This window comes from Rhinopithecus bieti, unplaced genomic scaffold (genome assembly GCF_001698545.2).
Source record: "Rhinopithecus bieti isolate Rb0 unplaced genomic scaffold, ASM169854v2 scaffold_1618, whole genome shotgun sequence".
Taxonomy (NCBI): domain Eukaryota; kingdom Metazoa; phylum Chordata; class Mammalia; order Primates; family Cercopithecidae; genus Rhinopithecus; species Rhinopithecus bieti.
The window spans coordinates 1,913,285-1,925,215 of NW_016803937.1; the positions used below are offsets into that span (position 1 = coordinate 1,913,285).

At 45.9% G+C, this 11,931-nt stretch overlaps 1 protein-coding gene across 1 annotated transcript in view; it reads right to left on the bottom strand.

Annotated features, from left to right (window-relative positions):
- Positions 1–4,283, bottom strand: part of MAP1LC3B (microtubule associated protein 1 light chain 3 beta) — a 20,802-nt gene extending 16,519 nt beyond the window's left edge. Inside the window, exon 1 of the mRNA XM_017860271.1 lies at positions 4,110–4,283. Coding sequence (XP_017715760.1) covers positions 4,110–4,164 — 55 coding nt within the window. The 5' untranslated portion in view covers positions 4,165–4,283. The remainder of the gene's footprint in view (positions 1–4,109) is intronic.
- Positions 4,284–11,931: the final 7,648 nt, after the last annotated feature.

Below are 11,931 nucleotides of genomic sequence, written 5' to 3' on the forward strand. Positions count from 1 at the left end.
GTGTGGTGTTCTCTGTATTTCCTGAATTTGAATGTTGGCCTGCCTTGCTAAGTTGGGGAAGTTCTCCTGGATAATATCCTGAAGAGTGCTTTCCAGCTTGGTTCCATTCTCCCCGTCACTTTTAGGTACACCAATCAGATGTAGATTTGGTCTTTTCACACAGTCCCATATTTCTTGGAGGGTTTGTTCATTTCTTTTTACTCTTTTTTCTCTAAACTTCTCTTCTCGCTTCATTTCATTCATTTGATCTTCAATCACTGATACCCTTTCTTCCACTTGATCAAATCAGCTACTGAAGCTTGTGCATGCATCACATAGTTCTCGTGCCATGGTTTTCAGCTCCATCAGGTCATTTAAGGACTTCTCTACACTGTTTATTCCGGTTAGCCATTCGTCCAATCTTTTATCAAAGTTTTTAGCTTCTTTGCGATGGGTTCGAATATCCTCCTTTAGCTCAGAGAAGTTTGTTATTATCGATCATCTGAAGCCTTCTCTCAACTCGTCAAAGTCATTCTCCATCCAGCTTCATTCCATTGCTGGAGAGGAGCTGCGCTCCTTTGGTGAAGAAGAAGTGCTCTGATTTTTAGAATTTTCAGCTTTTCTGCTCTAGTTTCTCCCCATCTTTGTGGTTTTATCTACCTTTGGTCTTTGATGATGGTGACGTACAAATGAGGTTCTGTTGTGGATGTCATTTCCATTTGTTTGCTTTCCTTCTAACAGTCAGGACGCTCAGCTGCAGGTCTGTTGGAGTTTGCTGGAGGTCCACTCCAGACCTGTTTGCCTGGGTATCACCAGCGGAGGCTGCAGGGCAGCAAATATTGTAGAATGGCAAATGTTGCTACTTGATCCTTCCTCTGGAAGCTTCGTCTCAGAAGGGCACCCAGCTGTATGAGGTGTCCGTCAGTCTCCCAGTTAGGCTACTCGGGGTCAGGGACACACTTGAGGAGGCAGTCTGTCCATTCTCAGATCTCAAACTCCATGCTGGGAGAACCAACACTCTCTTCAAAGCTGTCAGACAGGGACGTTTAAGTCTGCAGAAGTTTCTGTTGCCTTTTGTCGAGCTATGCTCTGCCCCGGAGGTGGAGTCTACAGGGGCAGGCCAGCTTCCTTGAGCTGTGGTGGGCTCCACCCAGTTCGAACTTCCTGGCCACTTTGTTTCCCAACTCAAGCCTAAGCAATGGCGGACACCCCTCCCCAGCCTCGCTGCCACCTTGCAGTTTGATCTCAGACTGCTGTGCTAGCAGTGAGCAAGGCTCCGTGGACATGGGACCCTCTGAGCCAGGTGCAGGATATAATCTCCTGGTGTGCCATTTGCTAAGGCCACTGGAAAAGCGCAGTATTACGGTGGGAGTGTCCTGATTTTCCGGGTACCATCTGTCACGGCTTCTCTTTGCTAGGAAAGGGAATTCCCCAACCCCTTGGGCTTCCCTGGTGAGGTGATGCCCTGCCCTGCTCCATGGGCTGCACCCACTGTCTGACAAGCCCCAGTGAGATGAACCTGGTACCTCAGTTGGAAATGCAGAAATCACCCATCTTCTGCGTCACTCACCCTGGGAGCTGCAGACTGGAGCTGTTCCTATTTGGCCATCTTGGAACCTCCTCCTAAAATAGCAGTTTTAAGGAAACTCAGTGATCTCTAAGATAACACAGAAAAGCAATTCATAAATTACTTGAATTCATAACTCTTTGTTAAAATAAAGAGATTGAAGTTTAAAAAAAAATCAAAGAAATATTGGAACTGAGAAATATATTCCCTGCATTAGAAACTCTCAAAGACATAATAGATCAAGCAGAGGAAGGAATCAGCAAGCTCACAGACAGGCTATTTGAAAATATACAGTCAGAGGAGAAAAGAAAAAAGAATGAAAAGAATGAAGATTGCCTGCAAGACAAAGAAAATTACCTCAAAAGACCAAATCTAATAATCATTGATGTTCAAGAAGAAGTTGAACAAGAGCAAGGGGTAGAAAGCATATTCAAATAAATAATAACAGAAAACTTTCTAAAACTTGAGAAAGAGACAAATAGCATGATACTGAAAAGTAAGAGAACAACAGAGTTGACCAAAATAAGACTATTCCAAGTCATATAATAATCAAACTCTCAAAGGGTAAAGACAAACTCTCAAAGGGTAAAAGCAGCAAGAGATGAGAAGCAAATAACACATAAAGGAGCTCCAATTCATCTGGCAACAGACATCTCAACAGAAACCATACAGACCGGGAGGGAGTGGCATGACATTTTCAAAGTGCTGAAAGAAAAAAACTCATCCAAGAATACTGTGTCAAGCAAAGTTATTCTTCAAATATGAGGGAGAGATCAAGTCTTTCTTGGACAAACAAAATTCTGAGAGAATTTACTACCACCTGACCTGTTTTACAAGAAATGCTAAAGGGAGTTCTTCAATGTGAAAACAAAACAAAACAAAACAAAACATTGACATGCAAAAGAAAGCACTTAAACATATAAAACCCACTGGTAACATTAACTACATGGACAAATCCAGAATACTCTAATACTGTAATTGGGATATGTAATCCTCTCATAACTCTAGTATAGAGCCCAAAAGACAAAACTATTAAAACTAGCAATAGCAATGTGTTAAGAGATAGGCAATATAAAACGTGTAATTTGAGATGACAAAGTCAAAATTTGGAGGGGATAGAGTTAAAGTATAGTTTTTTTCATTTTTTTCTTTGTTGCTATTTTCTTTGTCATCTAAGATGTAATCTCTTTAAAATAACTCGTTATAACTATAAGATGTTTTTTGTAAGCTTCATGGTAACCACAATGCGAAAACCTACAACAGATTCACTAAAATTAATAACAGGAAATTAAAACCTACTACCAGAGTAAACCACTTACCCACAAAGGAAGACAGTAAGAAAGGAAAAAAACAGAAGAGAGGAACTAAAAAAAAAACAAAAAACAGAAAACAAGCAACAAAATGGCAGTAGTAATTACTTATACATAATAACGTTGAATGTAAATGGACTAAATTCTTCAATAGAAAGGCATAGAGTGGCTGAATTGATAAAGAAATAAGACCTAATTATACACTGTCTTCAAGAAACCCACTTCACCCATAAAGACACACATAGAATAAAAGTGAAGGATTGGAAAAGATATTCTGTACAACTGGAAACCAAAAAAGAGCAGGAATAACTGTACTTAGATTTAAAATGGACTACAAATCAAAGACTGTAAAAGGACAAAAAAGGTCATGGTATAATGACAAAATGCTCAATTCAGCAAGAGGATATAATAATTTTAAGTATCTGTACAAATAACACCAGAGCTCCCAAGTATGTAAAGCAAACATTAATAGTTCCAAAGGGAGGGATAGACTGCAATATGATAACAGCAGAGGACTTCAACACCCCACTCTCAGTAATGGACAGATCATCCAGACAGAAAATCAACAAAGAAATGTTAGATTTGAATACACACTAGATCAAATAGGCTTAATTGACATTTACTACAATAAAATACACATTCTTTTTTTTTTTATTGGCAACTTAGAATGCAAAGTATTTTATTTTAAATTTTAAAATCTGAAAACAAGCTAGCCTACATTAAATAATATAGTTTCCAAAGCTGAATGTGCTCACTTGGAGCTCAGTTTTCTGCTTGAAACACAAACACAACTTCCTAACACTCCTAGGTGGGAACACTACTGTTGGATGATCTGTGATTAGATGAACTGATCCATCTCAGTTGGTAACATCCCTTTTTTTTCCTTGGTAAGGGTTTAAAAAATTCTAGAATAGATGCATTTTTCTAGTTTTACACTGACAATTTCATCCCGAGCGTCTCCTGGGAGGCATAGACCATGTACAGGAATCCATCTTCATCCTTCTCACTCTCATACACCTCTGAGATTGGTGTGGAGACGCTGACCATGCTGTGGCCGTTCACCAACAGGAAGAAGGCTTGATTAGCATTGAGCTGTAAGCGCCTTCTAATTATCTTGACGAGCTCACTCATGTTGACATGGTCAGGTACAAGGAACTTTGTTTTATCCAGGACAGGAAGCTGCTTCTCACCCTTGTATCGTTCTATTATCACCGGAATTTTGGTTGGATGCTGCTCTCGAATAAGTCGGACATCTTCTACTCTTTGTTCGAAGGTGCAGCGCTGCTTGAAGGTCTTCTCCGACGGCATGGTGCGGGGATCTGGGCGGCGGCGGCGACGATGCGAGGGTCCCGGCGGCTCCTGGGGGCGGCGGCGGCTGCGGCGGCGAATCCGACTCTGGCGATAGCGACTTCCCTTGTGTCTTCTCAGCCCGCAGCCTGGTCAGGTGACTCGCGGCGCGTCACCGAGGGGCGTGGCCAGAGCCGGCAGGGGCCGCCGCCATGGCGGGCGTGGCGGAACCCAGGAGAGGCACGTAGCGTGGGGGCGGGGTAGGTGTGTGCGCGTGCGCGATGGGTGAAGCGGGCGCTCTGCGCTTGCTCCCGGTGGTGCCCCTGCCCCGCCCAGCACCGCTGGGCGCCTGAGGCGCCTGAGGTGACGGTTGCGGGCCGGGCCGCAGCCCGGGGCTGTGGGCGCTCGGGAGCCTGCTGCCCGACCCTGAGGAGAGGGCAGCGCGGGGCGGGGGAGGCTGAGCCACGGGCGTGGTGTCCCGGGACGCTCTTGAGGGAGCGGTCAAAGGAAGGGACATGGGCTAAACTCGACCATCCCTTCCCCTCCGGAGAGAGACTTGGCAGTGCGGCCCCAGACGCCGGCACCCCGGGCTGAGGCGCGCAGGGCAGGCCGCGCCCTCTTCGGGAGACAGGGTCGCGGCTCGCCGTGGAGCCCCGGCCCCCTCCGCGTGCAGGGGCGCGTGCGGTCCGTGGGTGGCTTCCGGGGAGCGGCGGTTGGTGACCTCCGCCCGCAGTCACTCGACGCTTAGCCTTGGGGCGTCTACGGAGCTGCTTTTGTCCCGAGGCCTCCATCCTGGGCGCAGTCCCCTCTCCCAGTCCCGCCGCCGCCGCGCTCGGGACGCTCCTGGTGGCTGTGAGATCTTCCTCCCGTTAGGTCGCCTGCGGCGACGGCCAGGCTGTCCCACGTCGCTAGCCGCCCTGTCCACCCCTCAGCCTCCCAGCCACCAAACTCGCGGGACACCTTACACTCGTGACAGTTTTTGAGTCTCGGACTCATCTGTAAAAGGGCAGTCATATTTGAGGACTCCCAATGGGCCGCAGTGCGTCAATCACCACGCGATAGTTGGTTGCTATTGCCCACCTCAGCCTATGGCCAACGTGTCTCTGTAGGAACAGCCCTAGATTCTTTGGGGTTTTTTTGAGATAGGGTCTTGCTCTGTTGCCCAGCCTGGAGTGCAGTGGCGCGATCACAGCTCGTGGCGGCCTCTACCTCCTGGGCTCAAGCCTCCCGAGAAGCTGGGAGTAGAGCCGCGATCCCGCTTTGTTGCCCAGGCTGGTCTTGAACTCCTGGCCTCAAGCGACCCTCCCGCCTTGGCCTCCTTCAGAGTTGGGATTACAGGCGTGAGCCACTGCTCCCGGCTATTTGGCTGTTTTTGTTCTTTAATATCTAATACTTTGAAAGAGCCCCATAGTTCCAGGATTTCTCCTTTTGACTTTGTAAAAGCCTTTCTTCTATCCCAATTGGATAAAGTAATTGGATTAGGCTGATACAATCTACACTGTGAGCTTGAAACATGCAAAACATAACGAAAATAGCCGGGGGTGGTGGCTCTCGCCTGTAATCCCAGCTCTTACGGAGGCAGAGGCTGGAGGATCTCTTGAGCCCAGGAGTTCGAGCCCTGCCTGGGCAACATAGCAAGACCCGGTTCTCCACAAAAAACAAAAAGTATGAAAATATATTTCTCGCGCCGTGCAGTGACTCACACCTGTAAATTCCAGCATTTTGGGAGGCAAAGGCAGGAGGATCACGAGGTCAAGAGTTAGAGACCAGCCTGGTCAACATGGTGAAACCCCCATCTCTACTAAAATACAAAAATTAGCTGAGTGTGGTGGTGGGCGCCTGTAATCCCAGCTACTAGGGAGGCTGAGGCAGGAGAATCGCTTGAAACCGGAAGGCGGAGGTTGCAGTGAACCGAGATCCCGCCACTGCACTCCAGCCTGGGGAACAAGAGCAAGACTCCGTCTCAAAAAAAAGAAATAAAATATATTTCTTAAAGTGGTTTTATACAGTTGGGATTTCTTCTAGAGAAGCCAAGTACTGTCCTAGGTCCTTGGATAATTACTCCCACCATCAGAAGAATGATGTTAGTTGTAGTTCTTTATTCTACCAGTTTATTTATTTTTTTATTTGTTTGTTTTTTGAGACAGAGTCTTGCACTGCTGCCCAGGCTGGAGTGCGGTGGTGTGATCTCAGCTCACTGCAACCTCTGCCTCCCGGGTTCAAGCGATTCTCCTGCCTCAGCCTCCCCAGTAGCTGGGATTGCAGGCACTCGCCACCACACCCAGCTAATTTTTGTATTTGTAGCAGAGACGGGGTTTCACTATGTTGGCCAGGCTGGTCTTGAACTCCCAACCTCAGGTGATCCACACGCCCAGGCCTCCCAGTGTGCTGGGATTACAGGTGTGAGCCACCGGCGCCTGGCCAATCCTACCACTCTTTGTGAAATAAAGATGCTTTTGTGCAGGTGGCACTTTCTGTCCCTGATTTTTTTTTTTTTTTGGTCATAGTTCTTTACTTCAGACATCTCTGACCGTCATACAATTAATAAAGAAGAGTACTTAAACATTATCTCTGGTTTCCAGATTCCCAATTTTTTTTTTTTTTCTGAGACGGAGTCTCGCTCTGTTGCCCAGGCTGGAGTGCAGTGGCCGGATCTCAGCTCACTGCAAGCTCCGCCTCCCGGGTTCCCGCCATTCTCCTGCCTCAGCCTCCCGAGTAGCTGGGACTACAGGCGCCTGCCACCTCGCCCGGCTAGTTTTTTGTACTTTTAGTAGAGACGGGGTTTCACGGTGTTAGCCAGGATAGTCTCGATCTCCCGACCTCGTGATCCACCCGTCTCGGCCTCCCAAAGTGCTGGGATGACAGGCTTGAGCCACTGCGCCTGGCCCAGATTCCCAAATTTTTAACCTCTAAAGCTGTGCCTTCACATGATCCAGGACAGAGTTCAGAAGATGTCTACAGTCTGTTGGTTTGTATTCTGTGAAAATAGAAAAAATTTCCAGTAAGCACATATCATGTACCTACCTTCTATCAAACATGACATTACCAGTTTTGAAGTCTTAAAAGATAGTGGGGTCTGTGTTGGTTTCTTTTCTGGATTTTTGTGATATTAAGTATTGACTGGTGAGTGCGTTCTTGGCTGAATTGCTGCTTTGTAAGAAATGGGCTTTTTCTTTCTCTTGCTGGACAACTGTTCCAAATGCAAGAAGAAGGGAAAAAATCGATATCTGGCATATGGAGATGGGGGAGGGGAAGCAGAGTCTCAAATTTTCCTGCCCTTGGGCATCCATAAAGCTTTACCAAATCACTCCTGGCCTTGGCTTCATGGCCAGAGGAGGTAGCATCGAGGTTGTGTAGTCATGGGCCAGGGTTACTCTGCGTGTTTTTAAAATACAGAAGTGGAGTCCACATTTGCAAATCTGTTACACTTCTATGCCTAACTTCTACTTCCAACTTGAATCTAAAGCCACATATCCTTCCATAGCTCTCAGAAAAGAATCCAAAGCGATTGGGGTATAAAGGTGGCTCATAGGTTTCATCCCCGTGTAAGAATAACACATTTAGTTAATATATAATTATATATAGTATATATTATAATAATGTACATTCATATACAAATAAATATAAATTAAGAAACAACTTCATGTAACTTTTGGAAGCATAAGTGTGCTTGAGTATTTATGAAACATTTCACGTGACCCAAAAGACTGCAGTTTAGTAGAAATTGAATGTAGTGAACAATATTCGGACTGGTAAATTAATATTACACATGGATCATTTTAACCTAGTTAATATAAGCATAGTGTAATATAAACGTTAATGTTCCCTGTAATAATCCACGTAAAGTAGAAAAGCAAGAACACATCGTTCATTTTAATTTACTCAGTGTTTTCGCTAGGAATTTCACGGCGCCTTTAAACTGCCAAATAATTATTCATTCTTGAAAGCCCAGCAGTGGCACCCTATTCCTTTTTTCATACCATGAAATGACCATAACCATGGGGAAATGATGTAACTGCTAAGAATTGAATGCGATGGCCCAGCATGAGTGATGTAAGTGGCTGTAAATCATGCTGTCTAGCTGTGTGTAAGAACCTGTCAAATGAATCACAAAACATTAACCTGCCCTACAGAAGGCATCGGGGTTATTTTTTGCCACACTCAATATGGACGGCAAGTCATGTGGAGAATTTGCTCGGGGCCTCTGGCCTGCTCGGCCTCTCCCTCCTCTCGTCTTTCTGATTGGAAGAGAGAGGCCACCGGCTCTGTTGTCTGCACCACTATAGGCCCAGTGTCCTATCCATCGTGGTGTCATCGCTTTGCTCTTGAGAGCAAGTAAACAAACAAGTATTGCTCAAGAGGAGTGCAGGGAGCTATTCTCAGAAAGGATTTGGTCAGGAGGATTTAGAGGTTGACACTGAATAGACTGCAGTTTTCAGGGAATGTTAAGTAGCCAGAGCAGGCTGTATGTTGAGTGTCCCCCTCCCCAGGGAAGTTTGGCCTCTGTTCAGCTTCAAGAATCTGCAAAGTAGAACGCGTGGTAAAGCGTTGACAAATCAGTCACGCGACCCGCAGCTGTTTCTTAAATGAGTGTGTAACACCTGGTGGAACGCGCTGAGGTTCCACCATGTTTTTGTTTGCCTGTTTGTTTAATTCTAAACAAATTCTGTAGGACTGCTGTGTTTCTAGCTTTTGCTCCATTCCGGGACTGTTAAAGTGTACAGCTGTGGGGGCTCCATCAGCCCGCTTATTTTAAACTGCGACCCTCTTGTTCAACATTTGAGTATTTTCCCTTCTTTCCAGTTAGTGTGACTAGTTCTTTTGAGCAGTGGGTAAGATCCCATTTTTTCACATCCGGATTTTGAGAACCGATAGGGATACAGTTAACGTGGTTTTCTTTCTTTTTTCTTTTTTTTGAGACAGAGCCTTGCTCTGTCGCCCAGGCTGGAGTGCAGTGGTGCGATCTCGGCTCACTGCAAGCTCCGTCTCCCGGGTTCACACCATTCTCCTGCCTCAGCCTCCCCAGTAGTTGGGACTACAGGCGCCTGCCACCACGCCCAGCTAATTTTTTGTATTTTCAGTAAAGACGGGGTTTCACCGTGTTAGCCAGGATGGTCTCGATCTCCTGACCTGGTGATCCGCCCGCCTCGGCCTCCCAAAGTGCTGGGATGACAGGCGTGAGCCACCATGCGGCCCAGTTAATGTGGTTTTCTTCAGTCCAGGAAATACTACTTGTGACCTTTGAGGCAACCAATTGGAAAATGCCCAGCCCTATATTCGACTTACTTCCTTAGATGTTATCAGTCCTCACTAACAAAGAGGTCATTATTGCAAAGCCTCATGATAGTGTTAAAACAAATGATCTCCTCTATCTAGTTCTTCCTCGTTTTAGAATGCACGCACCCTCCTTATTCTTGAAAGGATACATTTCTACATAAAGGATTGTAAACATGTTCTAAGGATATATTAAGCTGTCAGGATTCAATGTGTAGTACTTTTCTGCTGGCACTGTCTTTCCCCTTGGGTTCCTTCCCACAAATAGGTGTTGCTGAAGCTCTCACAGTCATTCTTTTCTTCCTATTATGATTATTTTTGTAGAGACGAGGTTTCACTCTGTTGCCCAAGCTAGTCTCCTGGGCTCAAGCAATCTTCCCCACTCGGCATCCCAAAGTGTTGGGATTCTGGGTGTGAGCCACCACGCCCAGCCTTTTCATTCTATCCTGATGGTCAATTTTAATTCCATCCTTCCACAGCTTTGGGTTCACGGCCTTCCGTTATTCTTGTTGTCTGTCTTTTGTCCCTCTAATCATGTGCTTTTCATCCTTGGTTATTAATATATCACCAACCATCTTCTATGGTTACCATTTTCTTTCAAACAGCTCATTTTTTATTTAAGGTATATTAAAATAGCTTTGCCATAAGCAGTAATGACCCTGCAATCATAAATTTGATGTGCTAGTTACATGTATCAAATACTAAACCAGAACAAAGGCCGGGCGCAGTGGCATCCTAGCACTTTGGGAGGCTGAGGTGGGTGGATCGCCTGAGGTCGGGAATTCGAGACCAGCCTGGCCAACATGGCAAAAAACCCGTCTCTATTAAAAATACAAAAATTAGCCAAGTGTGGTGGCACTTGCCTGTAATCCCAGCTACTTGGGGAGGCTGAGGCAGGAGAATAGCTTGAACCTGGGAGGCGGGGGCTGCAGTGAGCTGAGATTGTGCCACTGCACTCCAGCCTGGGTAACAGCCTCAAAAAAACAAACAAACAAACAAACAAACAAACAAACAAACAAACAAAAAACTCAGTCTCAAAAAAAATAAAAAAAAATAAAAAATAAAAATAAAATGTTTCTGTACCACATAAAATCATCCTGCGTACAATTCGTTTGCATACGATGCTGCTCACTGAAGCCTGAGCTGGCTTCCCAAAACACCACTTTCATCACTGTGTCATTCCCGAACTTGTGAGGGCTTCATCTGGTGTTCCACAAGTTCACATTCTGACTCCATCCTATATTTTCTTTTATCTCTTTTTCTTGTCATTTTTCATTTCCATCCTATATTTTCAGCTTCTGCTCAGATCACAACCTGGACTGAACCAGCCTCATGTTTCCCTCGGGCCTCCTGAGTACCTGATCTCCGGCAGGTCATGCTCCTTCCCAGCATCGTCTATGCCATGCCTTGAGAACTCCCTTCCTGGCCTCTCCTACTGAGTAAGCCAGGGACAACCAGTTGTCCTTTTTTTCTTTTTCTTTTTTTTGAGACAGAGTCTTGCTCTGTCGCCTAGGCTGGAGTGCAGTGGCTCAATCTCTGCTCACTGCAACTTCCGCCTCCCAGGTTCAAGCAATTCTCCTGCCTCAGCCTCCCGAGTAGCTGGGATTACAGGTGCCCACTACCACGCCTGGCTAATTTTTGTATTTTTTTAGTAGAGAAAAGGTTTCACCACGTTGGCCAGGCTGGTCTTGAACTCCCAGCCTCAGGTGAGCCGCCCGCCTTGGCCTCCCAAAGTGCTGGGATTACAGGCGTGAGCCACCACGCCTGACCACTGTCCTTTTTTTCTAGAACATTCTCCCATCAAGTGTTCTCCTCCTGGCTAACTCCAAATTTTCCTTTGATTTATAAATGTCATTTCCTCAAAGAACCTTTGATCATCCAAAGTCTGGTCTCTGTTATAAGATCTTGTTAGTTTTACTTATTGTTAGAGCACTACAATTTATAATTTATGTATTTATCTGTGTGGTCACTTGTTTAATGGCTGATCTCCCTAGTAGATAGCAGGATGTTATTAGTTGAAACAATTTTTTTTTTTTTTTGAGATAGAGTCTTGCTCTGTTGCCCAGGCTGGAGTGCAGTTGCATGATCTTGGCTCACTGCAAGCTCCACCTCCCGGGCTCACACCATTCTCCTGCCTCAGTCTCCTGAGTAGCTGGGACTACAGGCGCCCACCACCATGTCCGGCTAATTTTTGTAGTTTTAGTAGACACGGGGTTTCACCGTGTTAGCCAGGATGGTCTCGATCTCCTGACCTCATGATCCGCCCACCTCGACCTGCCAAAGTGCTGGGATTACAGGCATGAGTCATTGCGCCCGGCCCTTTTTTTTTTTTTTTGAGATGGAGTCTCGCTCTATCATCCAGGCTGGAGTGCAGTGGCATGATTTCAACTCACTGCAACCTCTACCTCCTGGGTTCAAGTGATTCACCTGCCCCAGCCTCCTGAGTAGGTGGGATTACAGGCGCATACCACCATGACCGGCTAATTTTTGTATTTTTAGTAGAGATGGAGTTTC